The sequence below is a fragment of the Carcharodon carcharias genome, chromosome 8 (assembly GCF_017639515.1).
Source record: "Carcharodon carcharias isolate sCarCar2 chromosome 8, sCarCar2.pri, whole genome shotgun sequence".
NCBI classification, from domain to species: Eukaryota; Metazoa; Chordata; class Chondrichthyes; order Lamniformes; family Lamnidae; genus Carcharodon; species Carcharodon carcharias.
This window is the reverse complement of record NC_054474.1, coordinates 169,888,325-169,903,627: the sequence shown is the minus strand read 5'-3', so window position 1 is coordinate 169,903,627 and position 15,303 is coordinate 169,888,325. Positions and strand designations below refer to the sequence as shown.

The window sequence follows — 15,303 nt, the reverse complement described above, 5'->3', positions numbered from 1 at the left end:
AATATATTCTCACTTCGGCCCATCTCCAGGCCGGTGGGTGGTGGGTGGCGATGGGGATTCTCGCCATCAGATGGCGCAGTCACATCAGAAAACAAATACAGGAACATTGGTTAGATTGGACAGCATTGATAAATTAGGAAGTGGACACATACACGTGCTGTTTCACCGTTTTAAACCCCTCCCTTTGACTCCATGTAGCACACTGAAATGAACGGGCAAACCAATAATATCAGTCATTTCTACATTCAGATGAAACACTTCTTTATGTTACGTATATTTTCCGATAAATTGCCTTTTGGAGACTTGAACGCCAATGATTTCGCGGCTGATCGCTCGTCCTCTTTGCGTGGACACAGGGTTGGCACGATCTGCAGTTGGTAGTCATTATTGACCCTCCCTCGCATTCAATACACAGTGGGAATTTAAAAAAAAAGTTATTCCTGCAAGTAAACCGAAAGCTGCACTGCACAGCCGCGGTTGTCCCAGTTTCAGAGGAGGAGTTGTATGAAGATCATGCAAAGTGCAAGCCTGTGTAGAGAACCAAAGACATTTCTTGTTAAAGGATTGATGCAGTGACTTTGGTACTCATTGTCACCGAATTCCTGCTGAAGTTCCAGCATTTCTGCTCAGCTTGTCTTCTCCAAGCACCGAGGAGATAGGAGGCATTTATGCACTCAATCAACATGTGGAGGCTTCCCAAATTTATTATTTCTCTTTTTATCCTATCACGAGCAGTTAATGCAACTAGTAAGGTAAGTTTTTCATGATCTTTTGAATAATTGTTGATAGGTTAAACGCTTTAAAATTAAACTTTTGTGTGAAATAATTTCTCCCCACATTCAAATAATCACCAAGTTTACCAAACTTCTGTTATGGAGCTGGCCATTTTCTTGAAGTGTTTCGGAATGTCACAGGGCTTCAATACAAAGCGGGTCCCTTGATTGTCAGGTTTCCGTTGCAAGCCTTGTATGAGTTTTATCCCCCAAAAATACTTTATTCGTAAAATTTATAGAAGTACATTACATGACTGTTGACATTACATAAAATACAAAACTACTCAGTTTCTTCCAATACTGCATGTTACTTACTACATTTCAAATTACAGTCAATATTTACCTTATTCATTACATGTCAAACATACAGCCTGAGGGATTTTTCAGTTTCCAACCTCTCAGTCTGCTATGGCTGAAGGGCCTTCTTCGCCAGTGGCCTTTCCCCATTCTGTGCTCAATCACAGAACTCAACCTTGTGTTGTTATGAACAAATTTTGAGAGTTTCCCCCTGAACATCTGGATTGGATTCAGTAGTCACAGCAGGTGGGTCAGAATAACTGTTCAGTGCTGTTTCCTGACACATGGCTTTTTCATGATCTTTGTTTACTGCTAATATACCCCAAGTGCCCCAATTGCATTTGCTTTGATAGTTGAAGTAAAGTAGTTGCCTTTTCTTTCTGTAGCACAAATCGAACATGTGTCTGTGGTGCCGATTCTTGAAAACTTCAGGACAGAATCTGCTGTTGTGTTGAAACTATTTGAATTAGGACAACTGCGATTTCCAGTTGCCTCCTAAAAACAGAAAATGATACAAATGCCTCAAATCCCTCAACACCGGAATAAGTGTGTTATTTTGAGTGTAATCTGTTTTTTTCCAGATGCTGACTAGTCGGTTGTTCTCAGCATTTTCTAATTTTTAGATTTTCAGCATTCACAAATTTATTTTTGACTCAGACAAAATCCTACTCAAATAAATATAGTTAGCATAAGATTTTAAGTCAGGTCAGCCAAGGACTTGTAACTGTTATATGATTTTCATCAGAAGATTTTTCTGTAATGATTCACAGTGTTCTGTCGCACTCATTTATTGTTTGTATGTTGTTTTGGACATATTTCCAAGGGGGGGGGGGGGGGTGGGGGGGAGGGTTGATCACAAATTCCAAAACCTGCAATATTTGAATAAGTATGACAGCTTCCACGGTTTCACATTAATTGTCAAGACTCATGTATTTCACATATCGGCACACCATTGCCCAGTGAAATTATCAGGATAAAAATTACACCCTGCTTTACCATTGTTATGTAAGAAGTGGGAGCAGGAGTAAGCCATATGACCCCTCGAGTCTGCATTCAGTAGGATGGCTGATCTTTGACCTCAAATCCACTTTGCTGCCTGATCCCCAAATCCATGGATTCCCTTACAATCCGAAAAATCTATTGATTTCAGCCTTGAACATACTCGACGAAAGAAGACTATGGTAAAGAATTCCAAAGATTCACAAGCCTCTAGTGAAGAAATTTCTCCTCATCACAGTCCTAAATGGCTGACCCTTTATACTGAGTTTATGACCACTAGTTCTAGACTTTCTAGCCAAGGAAAATAGCCTCTCAGCATCTTCCCAGTCACTCAAGCCTTCTCAGTGTTCAACAAGATCAATCTTATTCTGCTCAACTCCAGAGAATATAGGCCCATTCTATTTGATTTGTCTTCATAAGACAGCCCCTCTCATACCAGAAATCAATCTAGTGAACCTTTGTTCCACCACCCCTAAGGCAATATGTCCTTAGGTGCGGGGACCACAGCTTTACAAATAAAACTGTTTTTCTCAAATGAAGAAAATACTGTATCAGCTGGTTTCTTCAATACAATTCCTTTCCATCTGCCTAAAGCAAGGTGAATGATAGTACTGGGAGTTACAGCATAGGTGATATAGTGTAGTGAGCACTGGGTAAAATTAAATGCATTTCTGATAATGATTCATCATAAACATGCCTCCATTTAATGAACCTGCTACTTTGCTCTAGGTAATGAACATTTTGGAAATCTGCCTCTGCTTGGTATTAATCTAGAATGATGTTTCAATCACATTTCTTTGAGGGAGACTTTCTCAATTGTTTGGTATCTGGTCAGTTTTATCAATGTTGGATGTCAGATTGAAAAATATAAATAGGAAATTCATTAGTTTTGATAATATTAGAAACAATCAGATGATGCAGAGTGTTCATCTTCTGATAAATAGACTAAGCTTCTATCCCCTTGAGTATAGTATATTGAGGGTGATTTAATGGAGGTATTTAAAATGGTTAAAGAATTTGATAAGGTGGATAGAGTGAGGCTATCTCCTATGATGGGGGGAATGCAGAACAAGGTTGCATAACCTTAAAATTCGAGGCAGATAGAGGTGACATCAGGAAGCTCTTTTCATACAAAGGCCAATGGAAATCTAAAACTGCCTCCTCCAGAAAGCTGTTGAAGCCAGATCAGTTGGAAACTTAGAATCATTGAATGGTTACTGCATAGAAGGAAGCCATTCAGTCTGTCATTATCCATGTTGGCCCTTGCAAGAGCAACCTGAGCTCGACTCCTCTTTCACTGTAGCCCAGCATTTTATTTTTCTCTTCAGGTGCTTATCCAATGTAATTTTGAGAGCTATAATTGAATTTGCCTTCGTTCCAGATCCTAACCACTCACTGATTTAAAAAGTTTTTCCTCGTATTCTGTTGCTTCTTTTGCTCATCACCTTAAACCAGTGTCCACTGGTTCTCGACCCCGCTGTTAATGGGAACAGTTTCTCCCATCTACTCTGTCTGGACCCCTCATGATCTCGAATACCTCTATCAAATCTCCTCTCACCCTTTTCTTCTTTAAGGGAAACAACTTCACCATCTCTGGTTTATCCTTGTAACTGAAGCCTCTCATCACTGGAACAATGCTTGTAAACCTTTTTTGCACTCTCTCCTTCCCAGTGCCCAGAATTAGCCTCAATACTGCAGTGAGGGCCAAACTGGTGTTTTATAAAAGTTCATCATCATCAAATGTAGAACTATAGCTGATAGACTTTTGTTAGGCAAGGGTTTTAAGGGAGCTAAGGAGTTTATATGGAGTTAAGATACAGAACAGCCATGATCTAATTCAATGATGGAACAGGCTCGAGGGGCTGAATCACCCAGTTCTGTTCTTATGTTCTAATGGGAAGGGGTGCAATAGGAAAGGTTTTGTACCTTTTGATTCCTCAGAGAATCTCTGAAGGATGAGATGCAAAGCAGAGGCTAGTCATTGGCCACCAGGAATATTTGAGAGTGAATCACTTAGGCTGGTCTTGTTGATCTTCCAGCAGTTAGTGATGCTGCAGGATTTATGCAAGGTTTGGAGCAGTATACCTGCCCATCCATTTAGTTATGACAATCATAAAGAGGAAAGAATGATCAAAATGTGCCCTGGTCTGCTATTATTTCAGCTGCACAAAATGTGAAGATCAGTGCAGATTTAAAAGATAGATTGTATTTTAATAATGTTGTTTTTAAACCAACAGCATGCTTGAAGCTTGGAGGCTGAGGGATTACTTTTAAGTGCAAAACAAAAATCCATAATTTTATTTTTCTGTCACAAGTAAAACATCAGCTAAGCAATTTAATCTTCAAAGGCTTGCATTACTGAGCATTTAGCATTTCACAATTTTCACAACATATTACGTAATACATTACAAAAACAGTTCATAGGAACCCAGACTGTTCCTTAGAAGGTATCACTGTTGCCTGGACTTCTTAACCCGCTTTGGATTGTTAGCATCTGGGTAAGGCTTTCTAAATAAACATGTTCTACAGATTGGCAGTGGTACAGACTATCATTCCAGTAGCAAAACCAAATGATTACAGTTTACAACCATCAGCACTACAGGAAGATTTTATTTGACTTTCTGTGCACAAAATGCCGGGGACTGAAAAAAAATGTTGCCATGCAGCGTTTTAAGCTTTCTGGGATCTCATTTGACTTTCACTTTTATATTTATATATTTATCTATATTTATATATACATTTAAAGAATAAAAATCTAATGGAAATCTAAAATAAAAACAAATTATTAGAAAAGCACAGCAGGTGGATGAAATCAAAAGGTGTAACTGTGAGCCATCATCAGAATTGTAATGGGATTAATTCTACTGTTTCAATATCTTCATTTATATCATTAACATTCAAAATTGGAGTGTGAAACCTTCCAAGTTCCTGCACCACAGGAAGGGTATTCCAGGCAGTGGGTGGCAAATCAAAAAATCTTGAGTGTATTGGAAATGATTTTTCATCTAGCAATTTAATTCTAAAATTGCTGACAGTTCACCCACCATTTTCTGAAAAGCCGTTTACTTTATACAAAGTCCTTTTGGTACCACAGGGTCTTGGGAAATGCCACGCAGCATGTTGCCATTAACATTTTTTAAATAAAGCTCAGTCCTCAGAAACTTCATAAGAACATAGACAGGCTGGTGGAATGGGCAGACAAATGGCAGATGAACGTTAATGCAGAGAAATGTGAAATGATTCATTTTGGTGGGAATAACGTGAAGAGACAATATAAGTAAAGGGTACATTTCCAAATGGGGTACAGGAGCAGAAGAACCTGAATATATATGTGCATAAATCATTGAAGGTGGTAGGACAGGTTGAGAAAGCAGTTAATAAAGCTTACAGATCCTGGGATTTATGAATAGGGGCATAGAGTACAAAAGCAAGGAAGTTATGTTAAACATGCATAAAACACTGGTTCGGCTTCAACTGAAGTATTGTGTCCAGTTCTGGGCACCAAGCTTTAGGAAGGATGTGAAGGTATTAGAAGGGAGCAGAAAAAATTTACAAAGAATAGTTCCAGAGATGAGGAACATCAATTACATAGATGGATCGAAGGAGTTAGGACTGTTCTCCTTGAAGAAGAGAAGGTTGAAAGGAGATTTGATAGAGGTATTCAAAATCACGAGGGGTCTGGATCGAGTTGAAAGGGGGAAACTTCCTATTAGTGGAAGCATCGAGAACCAGATGGCACAGATTTAAGATAATCAGCCAAAGAAGCAACGGCGACATGAAGAAAAACTTATTTTATGCAGCAAGTGGCTAGGATCTGGAATGCACTGTCTGAGATTATGGTGGAGGCAGGTTCGATTAAGGCATTCAAGAGGAAATTGGATTATTATCTGAAAAGGAAGAATACACAGGGCAATGGGGAGAAGGCTGGATGTGGCATTAGATGAATTGCTCATTTGGAAAGCTGGCGCTGTCGTGACAGGCTGAGTGGCCACCTTCTGTGCTGTAACCATTCTGTGGCTCGGTGTTTCTATGAATGGAGGACTGGCTTGGCAGAATTAATGATCATTGTACTATAGGGAAGCTGGATTAAAATCAAAGAGTTTTTGTCATTAACCCAGAAGCATTTCTAAAGACCAGGAGAAGACCAATAGGGCCTTTGCTCTTTCTCAACACAATCCAAAAGGACTGAGTCTAGTCTGAAGTTGAAATCTGTCTTTTGGATGAGATGAGATGAGTTAATAGAATACATAGCGCAGGAACATGGCATTTGTCCCTACAAGTCCATGCTGGTGTTCATCTCCATTCGAGCTTCCTTCTATCTTGTTTCATCTAAGTCTACTATTGCAACCATCCATTCCCTCCTCATATGCTTATCTAATTTCCCTTTAACTGTACCATTTACTTCAAACACTCCCTGTGGTAGCGAGTTCTACATTCTCATCTCTCTCCGGGTAAAGAAGTTTCTTTTGAATTCTGAATTGGATTTCTTAGTGACTATCTTATATTGATGGTTTCTGGTTATGTGCTTCCTCCCAAGAGGAAACATTCTGTATCCACTCTATTAAAACATTTTGTAATTTTAAAGATCTCTATTAGGCTACCTCTCAGGCTTTTTTTTTAAACTTTAATTAATTTTATTGTGAATGTGTACTCCAAAAAAAATCAAAGGATGCAGCTTAGAACTGGATGACTTGGCCCTTCCTCTTCTTGTCTCCACCCAGCTCAAAGTGCTTGCACCTCTTGATGGCCAACATTCTCTTTGATCGACAGTTGGGCTCCACACACTCCAGTCTCAGCACAATCTTCTTTGTGGTCTTAGCCTTTTTCCGAAATATAGGCTTTGTCTGTCTACCATAACCACTCTGCTTTCTGTCATAACGCCTCTTACCCTGTGCGTATAAGGAATCCTTTCCCTTCTTATATTGGGTAACCTTATGGGACTGGTGCCTACAACCTTTCTTGCAGTATGTCCTCCGGGTCTTTGGTACGTTAACCATTTTCCCAACCCCGGCAGTGAGTGGAGAGAGAGCTCAGGCTTCTTTTTCAAGAGCAAACAGACCCAGCCTGTCAATCTTTTCCTGATCTGTATACCCACACATTTCTGGTATCACTTTTGCAAATCTTCTCTGCACCCTTTCCAGTGCCTTTGTATCCTTTTCATAATATGGTGACCAGGTCTCCATGCAGTACTCTAAGTGTAATGTAACCAAGATTCAACACAGGCTTATCATAACTTCCCTACTTTTCAATTCTATCTCTCTAGACATTAAGCTGAGTGCTTGGTTTGCTTTTTTTATGGACTTGCTAACCTGTGGCACAACCCCTGGTGGTTAATGTAATTGTATCCTTTGTTGTAGCATGTTGGATACTGTTCAGTAGGTCTTAATGACGCCTTTTAGTCTTAAGTAGGTAACTATGTGCATTTATTAACTACAGGAACTGTGTGTGTATATATATATATATCCCTCCCCCAAGTCTTTATCCAATGTATTTCAAGTTATTCTGGTTTACCCCTTGTATTTACATTGTTATTACTACCCCATCTCCCTCCTTCAAGTCTCTGAATTCATAGGTTAAGGTGGTTTGGAGGCCTTATAACCTTTCCATATCTTGTTCGTACTACTATCGGAAAAGTGGTAGGCTCTGTCATTGCAGGTAAATTCTGTTGATTTGGATGTTGTTCAGGCATCTGGGTGTCTTCTTATCCTCTTTTTCCATTCCTTGGTATTGAACCACTTTTGTTGATTCAGCAGTTGTGGTGATAGGTGATGGTTGTTCCATCCTGTTTCATGTGGGGTGAATGAACATTGTGCTCACCTCCATGTCATTTTTTCCTCTTCTTCCTTTATCGCGTGGGTCACGTGATACCCTCTGTGATGGAAGATGTCCATCCTTGTTATTAGGATGTGTTTTATTTTAGGAAGCTCACCTTTGCGTTTGGCTGTGTGGTGTACTGTCAGGAATGGACTGCTGCTACTCACTTGCAGCATCGTCCGTGGCACTGTCATGCTGGCCAGGAGTTGCAGCATTTGCTTTGTGGCCACAGTGTTGACCTCACCAATAGTTGTCAGACCCGGAGGTTGATGTTCTTCTGGTGTGGTTAGGGTATTGTTTCCCTTGGCCTGGAGTGTCCCTGTTTCTGTCCTGTTTAAGTAACTGAACTGTGGGGTTTCCTTTGTACCACAGTTTACTTTCACCTCTTAAAATAGACCTGAGTTCAGACTGCCTACCAATCAGGATAGTTTTCTCAAGGGTTAGATCTTCTTTCACTTGTAGCATGTCTGAGAGTGCATCATCTGCTATTCCTACAACTATCCTATCCCTGATAAGTTCAAATTTAGGTCTCAGTATTCGCAGCCTTCAGCCAACAATATGGTGGCAGCGAATGGGAAAGCCCTAAACCTCACAAAAAATGCAGTGAACCACAAACTTGCAAGACTAAAAAAAAATACCGTTAATGAATGAATCAACAGGTTCTCCTGGTTGCTGGACATGCTTATTAAATTTAGCTCTTTCAAGGATTTTGTTACTTCCTAGGTTAAAATAACCATTGAATGATTTCATTACTTCTTCAAATTTAGCAGGTGATTCCTTGTCTAGAAATAATGTTGTCCATATTGGGCCTACTGAATAAAGAGTGTGTTGACTTATTCAGCTTCCCCCTTTTTATCCAGACCTGAAGCAATCATGTAGCTAAGGAATCTTTTCTCCAAAGTTCCCAATTATGTGATTGATCTGGGCCTTGGATAAGTCCAAAATGATCTGGAAGAGTGGATTTTTGATCCATGGTTAAAAGATTTTTAGGTGTAGGTTCAGTTTTAAGGAGTTGCTGAAATTCAAGATGGCACCACTGATTGTTTGCAGACTTCTCCATTTCGGAGCTATGCTTTCGGGTCACGAGAGCATCAAATCCTGGCCTTCACTGCTCTTTAGTCACAATTCCTCCAAATTAATTAATTATATAATTCCATTTTTTGGGAGCGAGCTGGGATGCCACTTCTTCCACCTCCGACTTGGGAATCTGTTTTTTCCCAACTGAGTTTTTAAACAGAAATTCCTGACCACTGAGCTATTTAAAAGTTTATCAGGACTTGCTTTGTGTTGGAATTTAAAAGTTTTTAGCTCAGTCTACTAGGCCTGCCTCCTTTGCACTCTGGGAATTGAAGCTGGACTTCCAAAAGATCCTATGGATATTTCTGCTGCCGTGAGGAATTTTTAACATCTGCCTTCAGCTTCTAAGTTTTTCTCTGGAGCTTTTGCTTGGCGATTTTCCTGCTTTGTGTCTGCTTCTTGAGCTTTTCTTCAGGTTAGAATGCTGCTTCGTATTTTTTTTTTAGTTTGTGTTTCACTGCATTTTTTGTGAGGTTTCGGGCTTTCCCATTCGCTGCCACCATGTTGTTGGGCGGGTTTGTCCAACCTTTTCACTCGGGGAGGGGCACATTTTCAATTTTCTCCTCACTCAAGGGGCTGTTGAGCAAATTTTAGAAAGATAAAGTTTGGCACAACAACAAACTGAATTTCAAAAAGAAAAAGAGGTATTAAGAAAGGAAACAATTACTGAGCAAAAGTAAAGCAACGTCATAACAATAAATTGTTAAATTAAAAAAAGAGTAATTAATAAAAATGACCAGAGTCTGTGTGTGTGTCCGCCTCATTGCTCACACACTCACCCTCAACCATAGTGAGTGTGAGGTGGTGAGAGTGAGTGAGAAACCCGAGACTGGGAGTAAGGCAGACACCCACTTTCCACTGTGCCCCTCCCACCAACAAACACACACACACTCTCACTGCCGCCCCTCCCCTCCCACAGACACACACTCTCTCACTGCCGCCCCTCCCCTCCCACAGACACACACTCTCTCACTGCCGCCCCTCCCCTCCCACAGACACACACTCTTTCACTGCCGCCCCTCCCCTCCCACAGACACACACTCTCACTGCCACCCCTCCCCTCCCACAGACACACACTCTCTCACTGCTGCATCCCACACACACGCACTCTTTCACTGCCTCCCCCCTCTCTCTCTCTCTCTCACACACACACACACACACACACACTCTCTCACTACCCCACACACACACACTTTCTCTCACTCTCACTCCCCACACACACACTCTCTGTCACTGCCTCCCCACCCAAACATGTACTCTCTCTCTCACTGTTCGCTACACACACACACACTCTCTCTCTCAGTCCCCACCCCACATACACACACACTCCCCCTCTCTCGCTGCTCACCCCTTACACACGTTCTCTTAGTGCCCACCACACACACACACACACACTCCCCCTCTCTCGCTGCTCACCCCCTACACACACTCTCTCTCACTGCATCCCCCACACAGATACTCTCTGTCACTGCCCCCCCCTCACAAACACATACTCTATCTCTCACTGTCCCCCATGCACACGCATGCACATACCGGCACACTGTCTCTCACTGCACCTCCCCCCCGCTACCACCCCCCTCCACAACACACACATATATACTGGCAGGCAGACATGTGCCCGACACGATCAGGCATAAAATAATGTGAGAGGACATCAGGTGAGCGTCCTGACATCATCCTGCACGCACGCAACCTTCCGTTCGGTGGGTGCGCGTGGTTTTGGAGCCATGCCTGTCATCAATTAAGAGGCCACTTTAGGCTATTAAAAACCCAATTGAACCTGATTTTTACGTTACCCACGAGACTTTGCGCTCATTGCATGGGCAAAATGGGCAGACAGGCAGCCCATATTTTGCAAAACCTCATCCAAAGGTGGGATAAAAAGGGTCAGCAGCATTGCCAGTGTGATTAGCGTGGAGTTTTGGAGATTGGTTGCTTATTTGAACATGTCAGCTTCATCTCTGTTCTGACCTTCATTCTTAGCATTTCCAGGCTTCACTTCAGGACTCATTGGTGTCTCCAAGGCCCCCAAAGGATTTTGACTGTGTGGACCCTTCCAGGTATCAGACAACCTTTCTGTTACCCTGATAACGGGGATTGTGGTCTCCGCTGGAGGAACCTCCCCTGAGGAAGAAGAGAGGGGCAGAAGGGAGAGAAGGCCACATGTCCCAATGCAGCTTCCAGGAGCGGGACCTGAGGCTCAATGGGTGTGGGGCCAGCAGGTAATCCAAAGCGGAAGGGGCCGCAGAAGATGCCACTATCCTGCTGCCAGGGTTTACAGACAGTGGTGCAGCTACCTCAGTATGTCTGAGGTGCAATGCCAAAGGAAGCTCCGCCTCTCAAGGGAGACTGTGACCTCCATTTGTCAGATTATTAGCTAAATGCCTTTTCTCATGATCTCATTTGGTACATTATTCTGATCCTTCCAGCAGTAACATTTGTCTTTGGATGCTGTCTTCCTTTCATTGAAATGTGGAGGGAGGGGGATTTTAATAAGTAGGGTTTGGATTGAGCAGGGCAAGCAACAAAATTGAGGCCCAGGAATCAGGGGAGCAGTGAAGGCAGTAACAATGATTGTTAATGTAGAGGAGCTTTGTCTAACTTTTGAAGGAGGGAACTGAGAATGTCACCAGAAGTAGATTTATTTCAGATTTCCAGCATCCACAGTATTTTGCTTTTGCATGTCACCAGTAGTGCTGTGCTACCAACTGATCCATGGCACCTCTGACTGCAAGGCATTGTTAAAGCTCTCCTCCTTCTGCATCCAACTTGTCTTCACCTAAGTCTTTCCCATTAGATGATAACAGTTGCTGTCCCTTTGCCTCCTCCAAATGCAATACCCTCTGTATGGCAAGATTGTGCGACGTGCAATCAACGGAAGCCACTGACCTGAGCCTTTGCTTAAGAGCCCTGTAATGTGTTCAGAGATTTTCCTGCTGGTTTTATGGCTGTGGTCATACCTAAGCTGTCTGCCATGGTGAGGTTGTGTAGGAGTTTCAGCAGCCAAGGTAGCCCGTCTCCCCAACCAGCCATCCTCTAATTTTACTTGTCGGGTGGGTTATTGGAGGTTGGTTGGCTGTCAAATAATAGGGTGTTATAACAGCTGGCTGTGAAACTGGCACAGACTTGTATAATTCTTTTTGTGTTGATCACAGACCAGTTGGAAATTAATGGAGTGAAAGATCTTTCTTTTGATGAATGCTGCTGCCTGGTCCTCACTTGCCTTCATTTATACATGAGTGCAGTCTATAACCTCCTGGGCACGAGGGAAGTCAATCACTGCATCAAGTATTTTCTGTTATTCATTGGCTTAGAATTGAAGCTAGAATAATGATGCATTATATCTCTGCACTATTAGGAACTCCAGACGCTAGCTGTGGAGAATGAATAGCAGAGTAATATTTCAGTATTTTCTACAAGATTTTTTTTCCTCTACAGACCAAACTCAATTAGCACCTTTGCAATGATGGACCACAGTTCTGGTGTAGAATGTGAGTGTACACTGTCCACATCTGCGAAATCTGGAAGCAATTTGTTTTGCAGGTTAAAATTTTAATTACTGTGCCTTGCTCAGTTGGTAGTTCTGCAACCTTTTAATGACTTAAAAATTAAAAAAAAAAAAACTGTAGATTCTTTCAAAACTGTATACAAAGAATCTGTGCCTGATTTTTGGTATAAAAATCATATGCAGGGTCCAATTTCTTTGTATGTGCTCACACACTGGGTATACCCCCTGGAAAAATGGCAGCTGCCAATAGAATTCTGAGTGCCTGGGTTGGCCACTTAAAGCACACATTAGACCAAATTTGACAAAAAAAAAACTGGGATCAGGTTCTGTCAGTTTTTCTGGGTCTAAAGTGGTCTAATCAGTGATCCTTTAAGCTGCTGCTAGAGACCATCGAAGTGTGGCAAGTAGTTGCTTTTTCATGCTTGCTTTTTACACTGTCTGAACTCAATGTGCTTCTGACACTGGGTGCAGGGCGCTGGCTTTCTAAACTGGAAGTTTTTGCATCCATTTCGCACCCAGTCCAATTTCAGCCCTAACAATATTGTTTTCCCATTTTTAGATATAATTATTGTTGGGGTCTCAGCTACTATTTGCATGGAAAGTCTGTTATTAAAGCAGGTGATATACAGTACAGTACAATACAAGAAGGGCAAAGAGCTGAAGGGAGCAGGTCAGGACCGTGAATATTCATGGCAAAGAATGAAGATGTTAGCTTACCTCTGAATTTCATTTAAGTTTCCAGTAGGTGAAAATCCACTGCACAATTCACCTGTAAAGCTGTAATTTCATTCAGAGAGGACAGCACTTATTATTGGGAATGGAAATACAGCATTGGACTGGTGAACTAAGGAAGCTTCATTCTGAAATTGAAGTTAAGCATTGTCATATCACATTTGCAGCAATGAGTAGCAGAAAAAAAATAATTTAAGTAATATGTCATTCACAAGGAAAGTAAAGTCAGAGTTATACATGAGGCAGACATCCATCTGACTGAATTGACATCCTGTAATTATATTGATGTAACACCTCCATATGAGGATAAAACATATAACAGATAAAAAGTAATAGTTACCTGTGCCCAAAATAGCCCTTGTCTAATGTCAAATTTATGAAGAGGGGAATATCATTTCAATACTTAGGTGATAGCAGTCTGAGACTGCCTCCAGAATTTACAGATGCCTACCTCTATGACTGATCATTTCATTTGGAAAGTGCTGTAGCATATTCAATTCTCCTCAAGGAACTTTCACACTAAAATGAGGGGCCTTTGCATTCCAGCTATTACATTCATTAAAAATGAAATATTTTTTACAAATTAGAATGTAAACATGAAAGTCATAAACAAAAGTCATGTTGCTGTTCTTCTGATCATTAATTCTTGAAGAAAATAAAATTACTTAGGGCACAGTTCAGGTTCTGCTCGAAAGGACAGAGGAACATTGATTAGTTCATTCTCTACCTGCAGTGCCATTGCAGCCTGGCCAACCCCAACTGAGGAACACCTCCCAGGGCACATCCAAATTGTGGCCCTCAAGCCGCAAGGCACTCAGTCCAAGCAGCCAGGGCTCACCCCCTTGGCCAGCTCCGGCATCATTGACAGTTGGTCCTCAGACTCTAGCATCCTTGAGGTCCACGAGCTGACAGTCAGACCTTAACAAATCTGGACACTGACCCATGCCAACCCGGTATTCGCCCTTCCTGAACTCAGCAGGTCATTGAAGCGCTTCCGGCACTGCACCCGTGTGCGCCACACCATCTCATGGCTGCTCACCCAGGCTGCCACCTCTCTCCAAGCTGCCTTGGTGAGGTGCGGTGGCCTCCTCCTCCTCCTCCAATCTCCGGGGACAAGGGTGTCCTCCTGGCAGCCACCTCCTCCAGCAGGACCGGGAGGCACTCATGTGAAAAGCAGGGGGCCGAGTGCCCACCTGACCTGTCCTCCCGCCTGGCGCTTGCTGCAGCACTCGAGTGCGTCTTCAGAATGACAGCCAGATGTCTTTCCCTGGCAGCCTTTCTGGGGCTGCCTGGGGCTTCTTTATACCAGCTGACGGGTCGCCCCCACTTGGTCCCTCCTGGCCAGTGATGAGTCGCGTTTCAGGCTGGGCAGTCTTTAATTGGCCTACCAGTGTGAAATCGCAGTTAGGACCCGATTGCAGGTGGTGGTCAGTTTCACAGCCGCTCCTGGGCCTGCCTGACAAGGACAAAATCCAGCCCGTTAAGTTTGAAAAGCAAAACAATATGACGGTGCCTTTGTTTAAAAGTTCGTTGTCCTTATTCAGATGAGCAATTTGTTCTTATAAATATTCAATAAAACATGACTTTCCAAACTTAACTTCAAGCACAACATGTCATCTTCAAGAAGAAAGTCAAAAGTAAGAAATAAGAGCAGATTTTCAATATATTTACTTTCAGCAAGCCAAACCATCAGTAGATTAATGTGAATATCCATTACACCTGTCAGAATTATATCAGAATGTATCATTTTACCTGACAAGAAAATTATGTTTATACAATGAGTGAGATCTAATATAAAACAAGTGGACAGATGTCAAACATTCATGCAGTAACTAGGAGGTTATAAACTTGCATGCCGATGCAAGTCCTTATGAAAAAAGTGATACAGCCAAAACAATGATACTGTATGTAGGAAAAAGAGAGCAAAACAAATTGCAAACTCGTGTACAAGAAAAAAAGAATTAGGCAGATTGCAACAGTTTGTACAGGAAAAGGAGAGTGAGACAAATAGTTAAAACGTATGCAGGGAAGGGAGAGGGAGACAGATTGCAAACTTATTCCAGTAAATTGAAAATTACTAGTTTACCAGTGAAGTACAAATAG

General features: G+C 41.9%; 2 protein-coding genes across 3 annotated transcripts in view; one reads left to right on the top strand and one right to left on the bottom strand.

Moving 5' to 3' along the window:
• The first annotated feature begins 260 nt into the window (after positions 1 to 260).
• LOC121281122 (olfactomedin-like protein 2A) overlaps positions 261 to 15,303 on the top strand; it is a 55,275-nt gene continuing 40,232 nt past the window's right edge. Inside the window, exon 1 of one of the 2 annotated variants that reach the window (XM_041193829.1) lies at positions 261 to 752. In XM_041193829.1, coding sequence (XP_041049763.1) covers positions 669 to 752 — 84 coding nt within the window. In that variant the 5' untranslated portion in view covers positions 261 to 668. The remainder of the gene's footprint in view (positions 753 to 15,303) is intronic. The other variant, XM_041193828.1, reaches the window with a different exon arrangement.
• On the bottom strand, positions 6,720 to 7,080 carry LOC121281124 (60S ribosomal protein L36a-like). Its single transcript, XM_041193830.1, has one exon. The coding sequence runs from the start codon at positions 7,064 to 7,066 to the stop codon at positions 6,746 to 6,748; it is 321 nt and encodes a 106-aa protein (XP_041049764.1). The 5' UTR covers positions 7,067 to 7,080; the 3' UTR covers positions 6,720 to 6,745.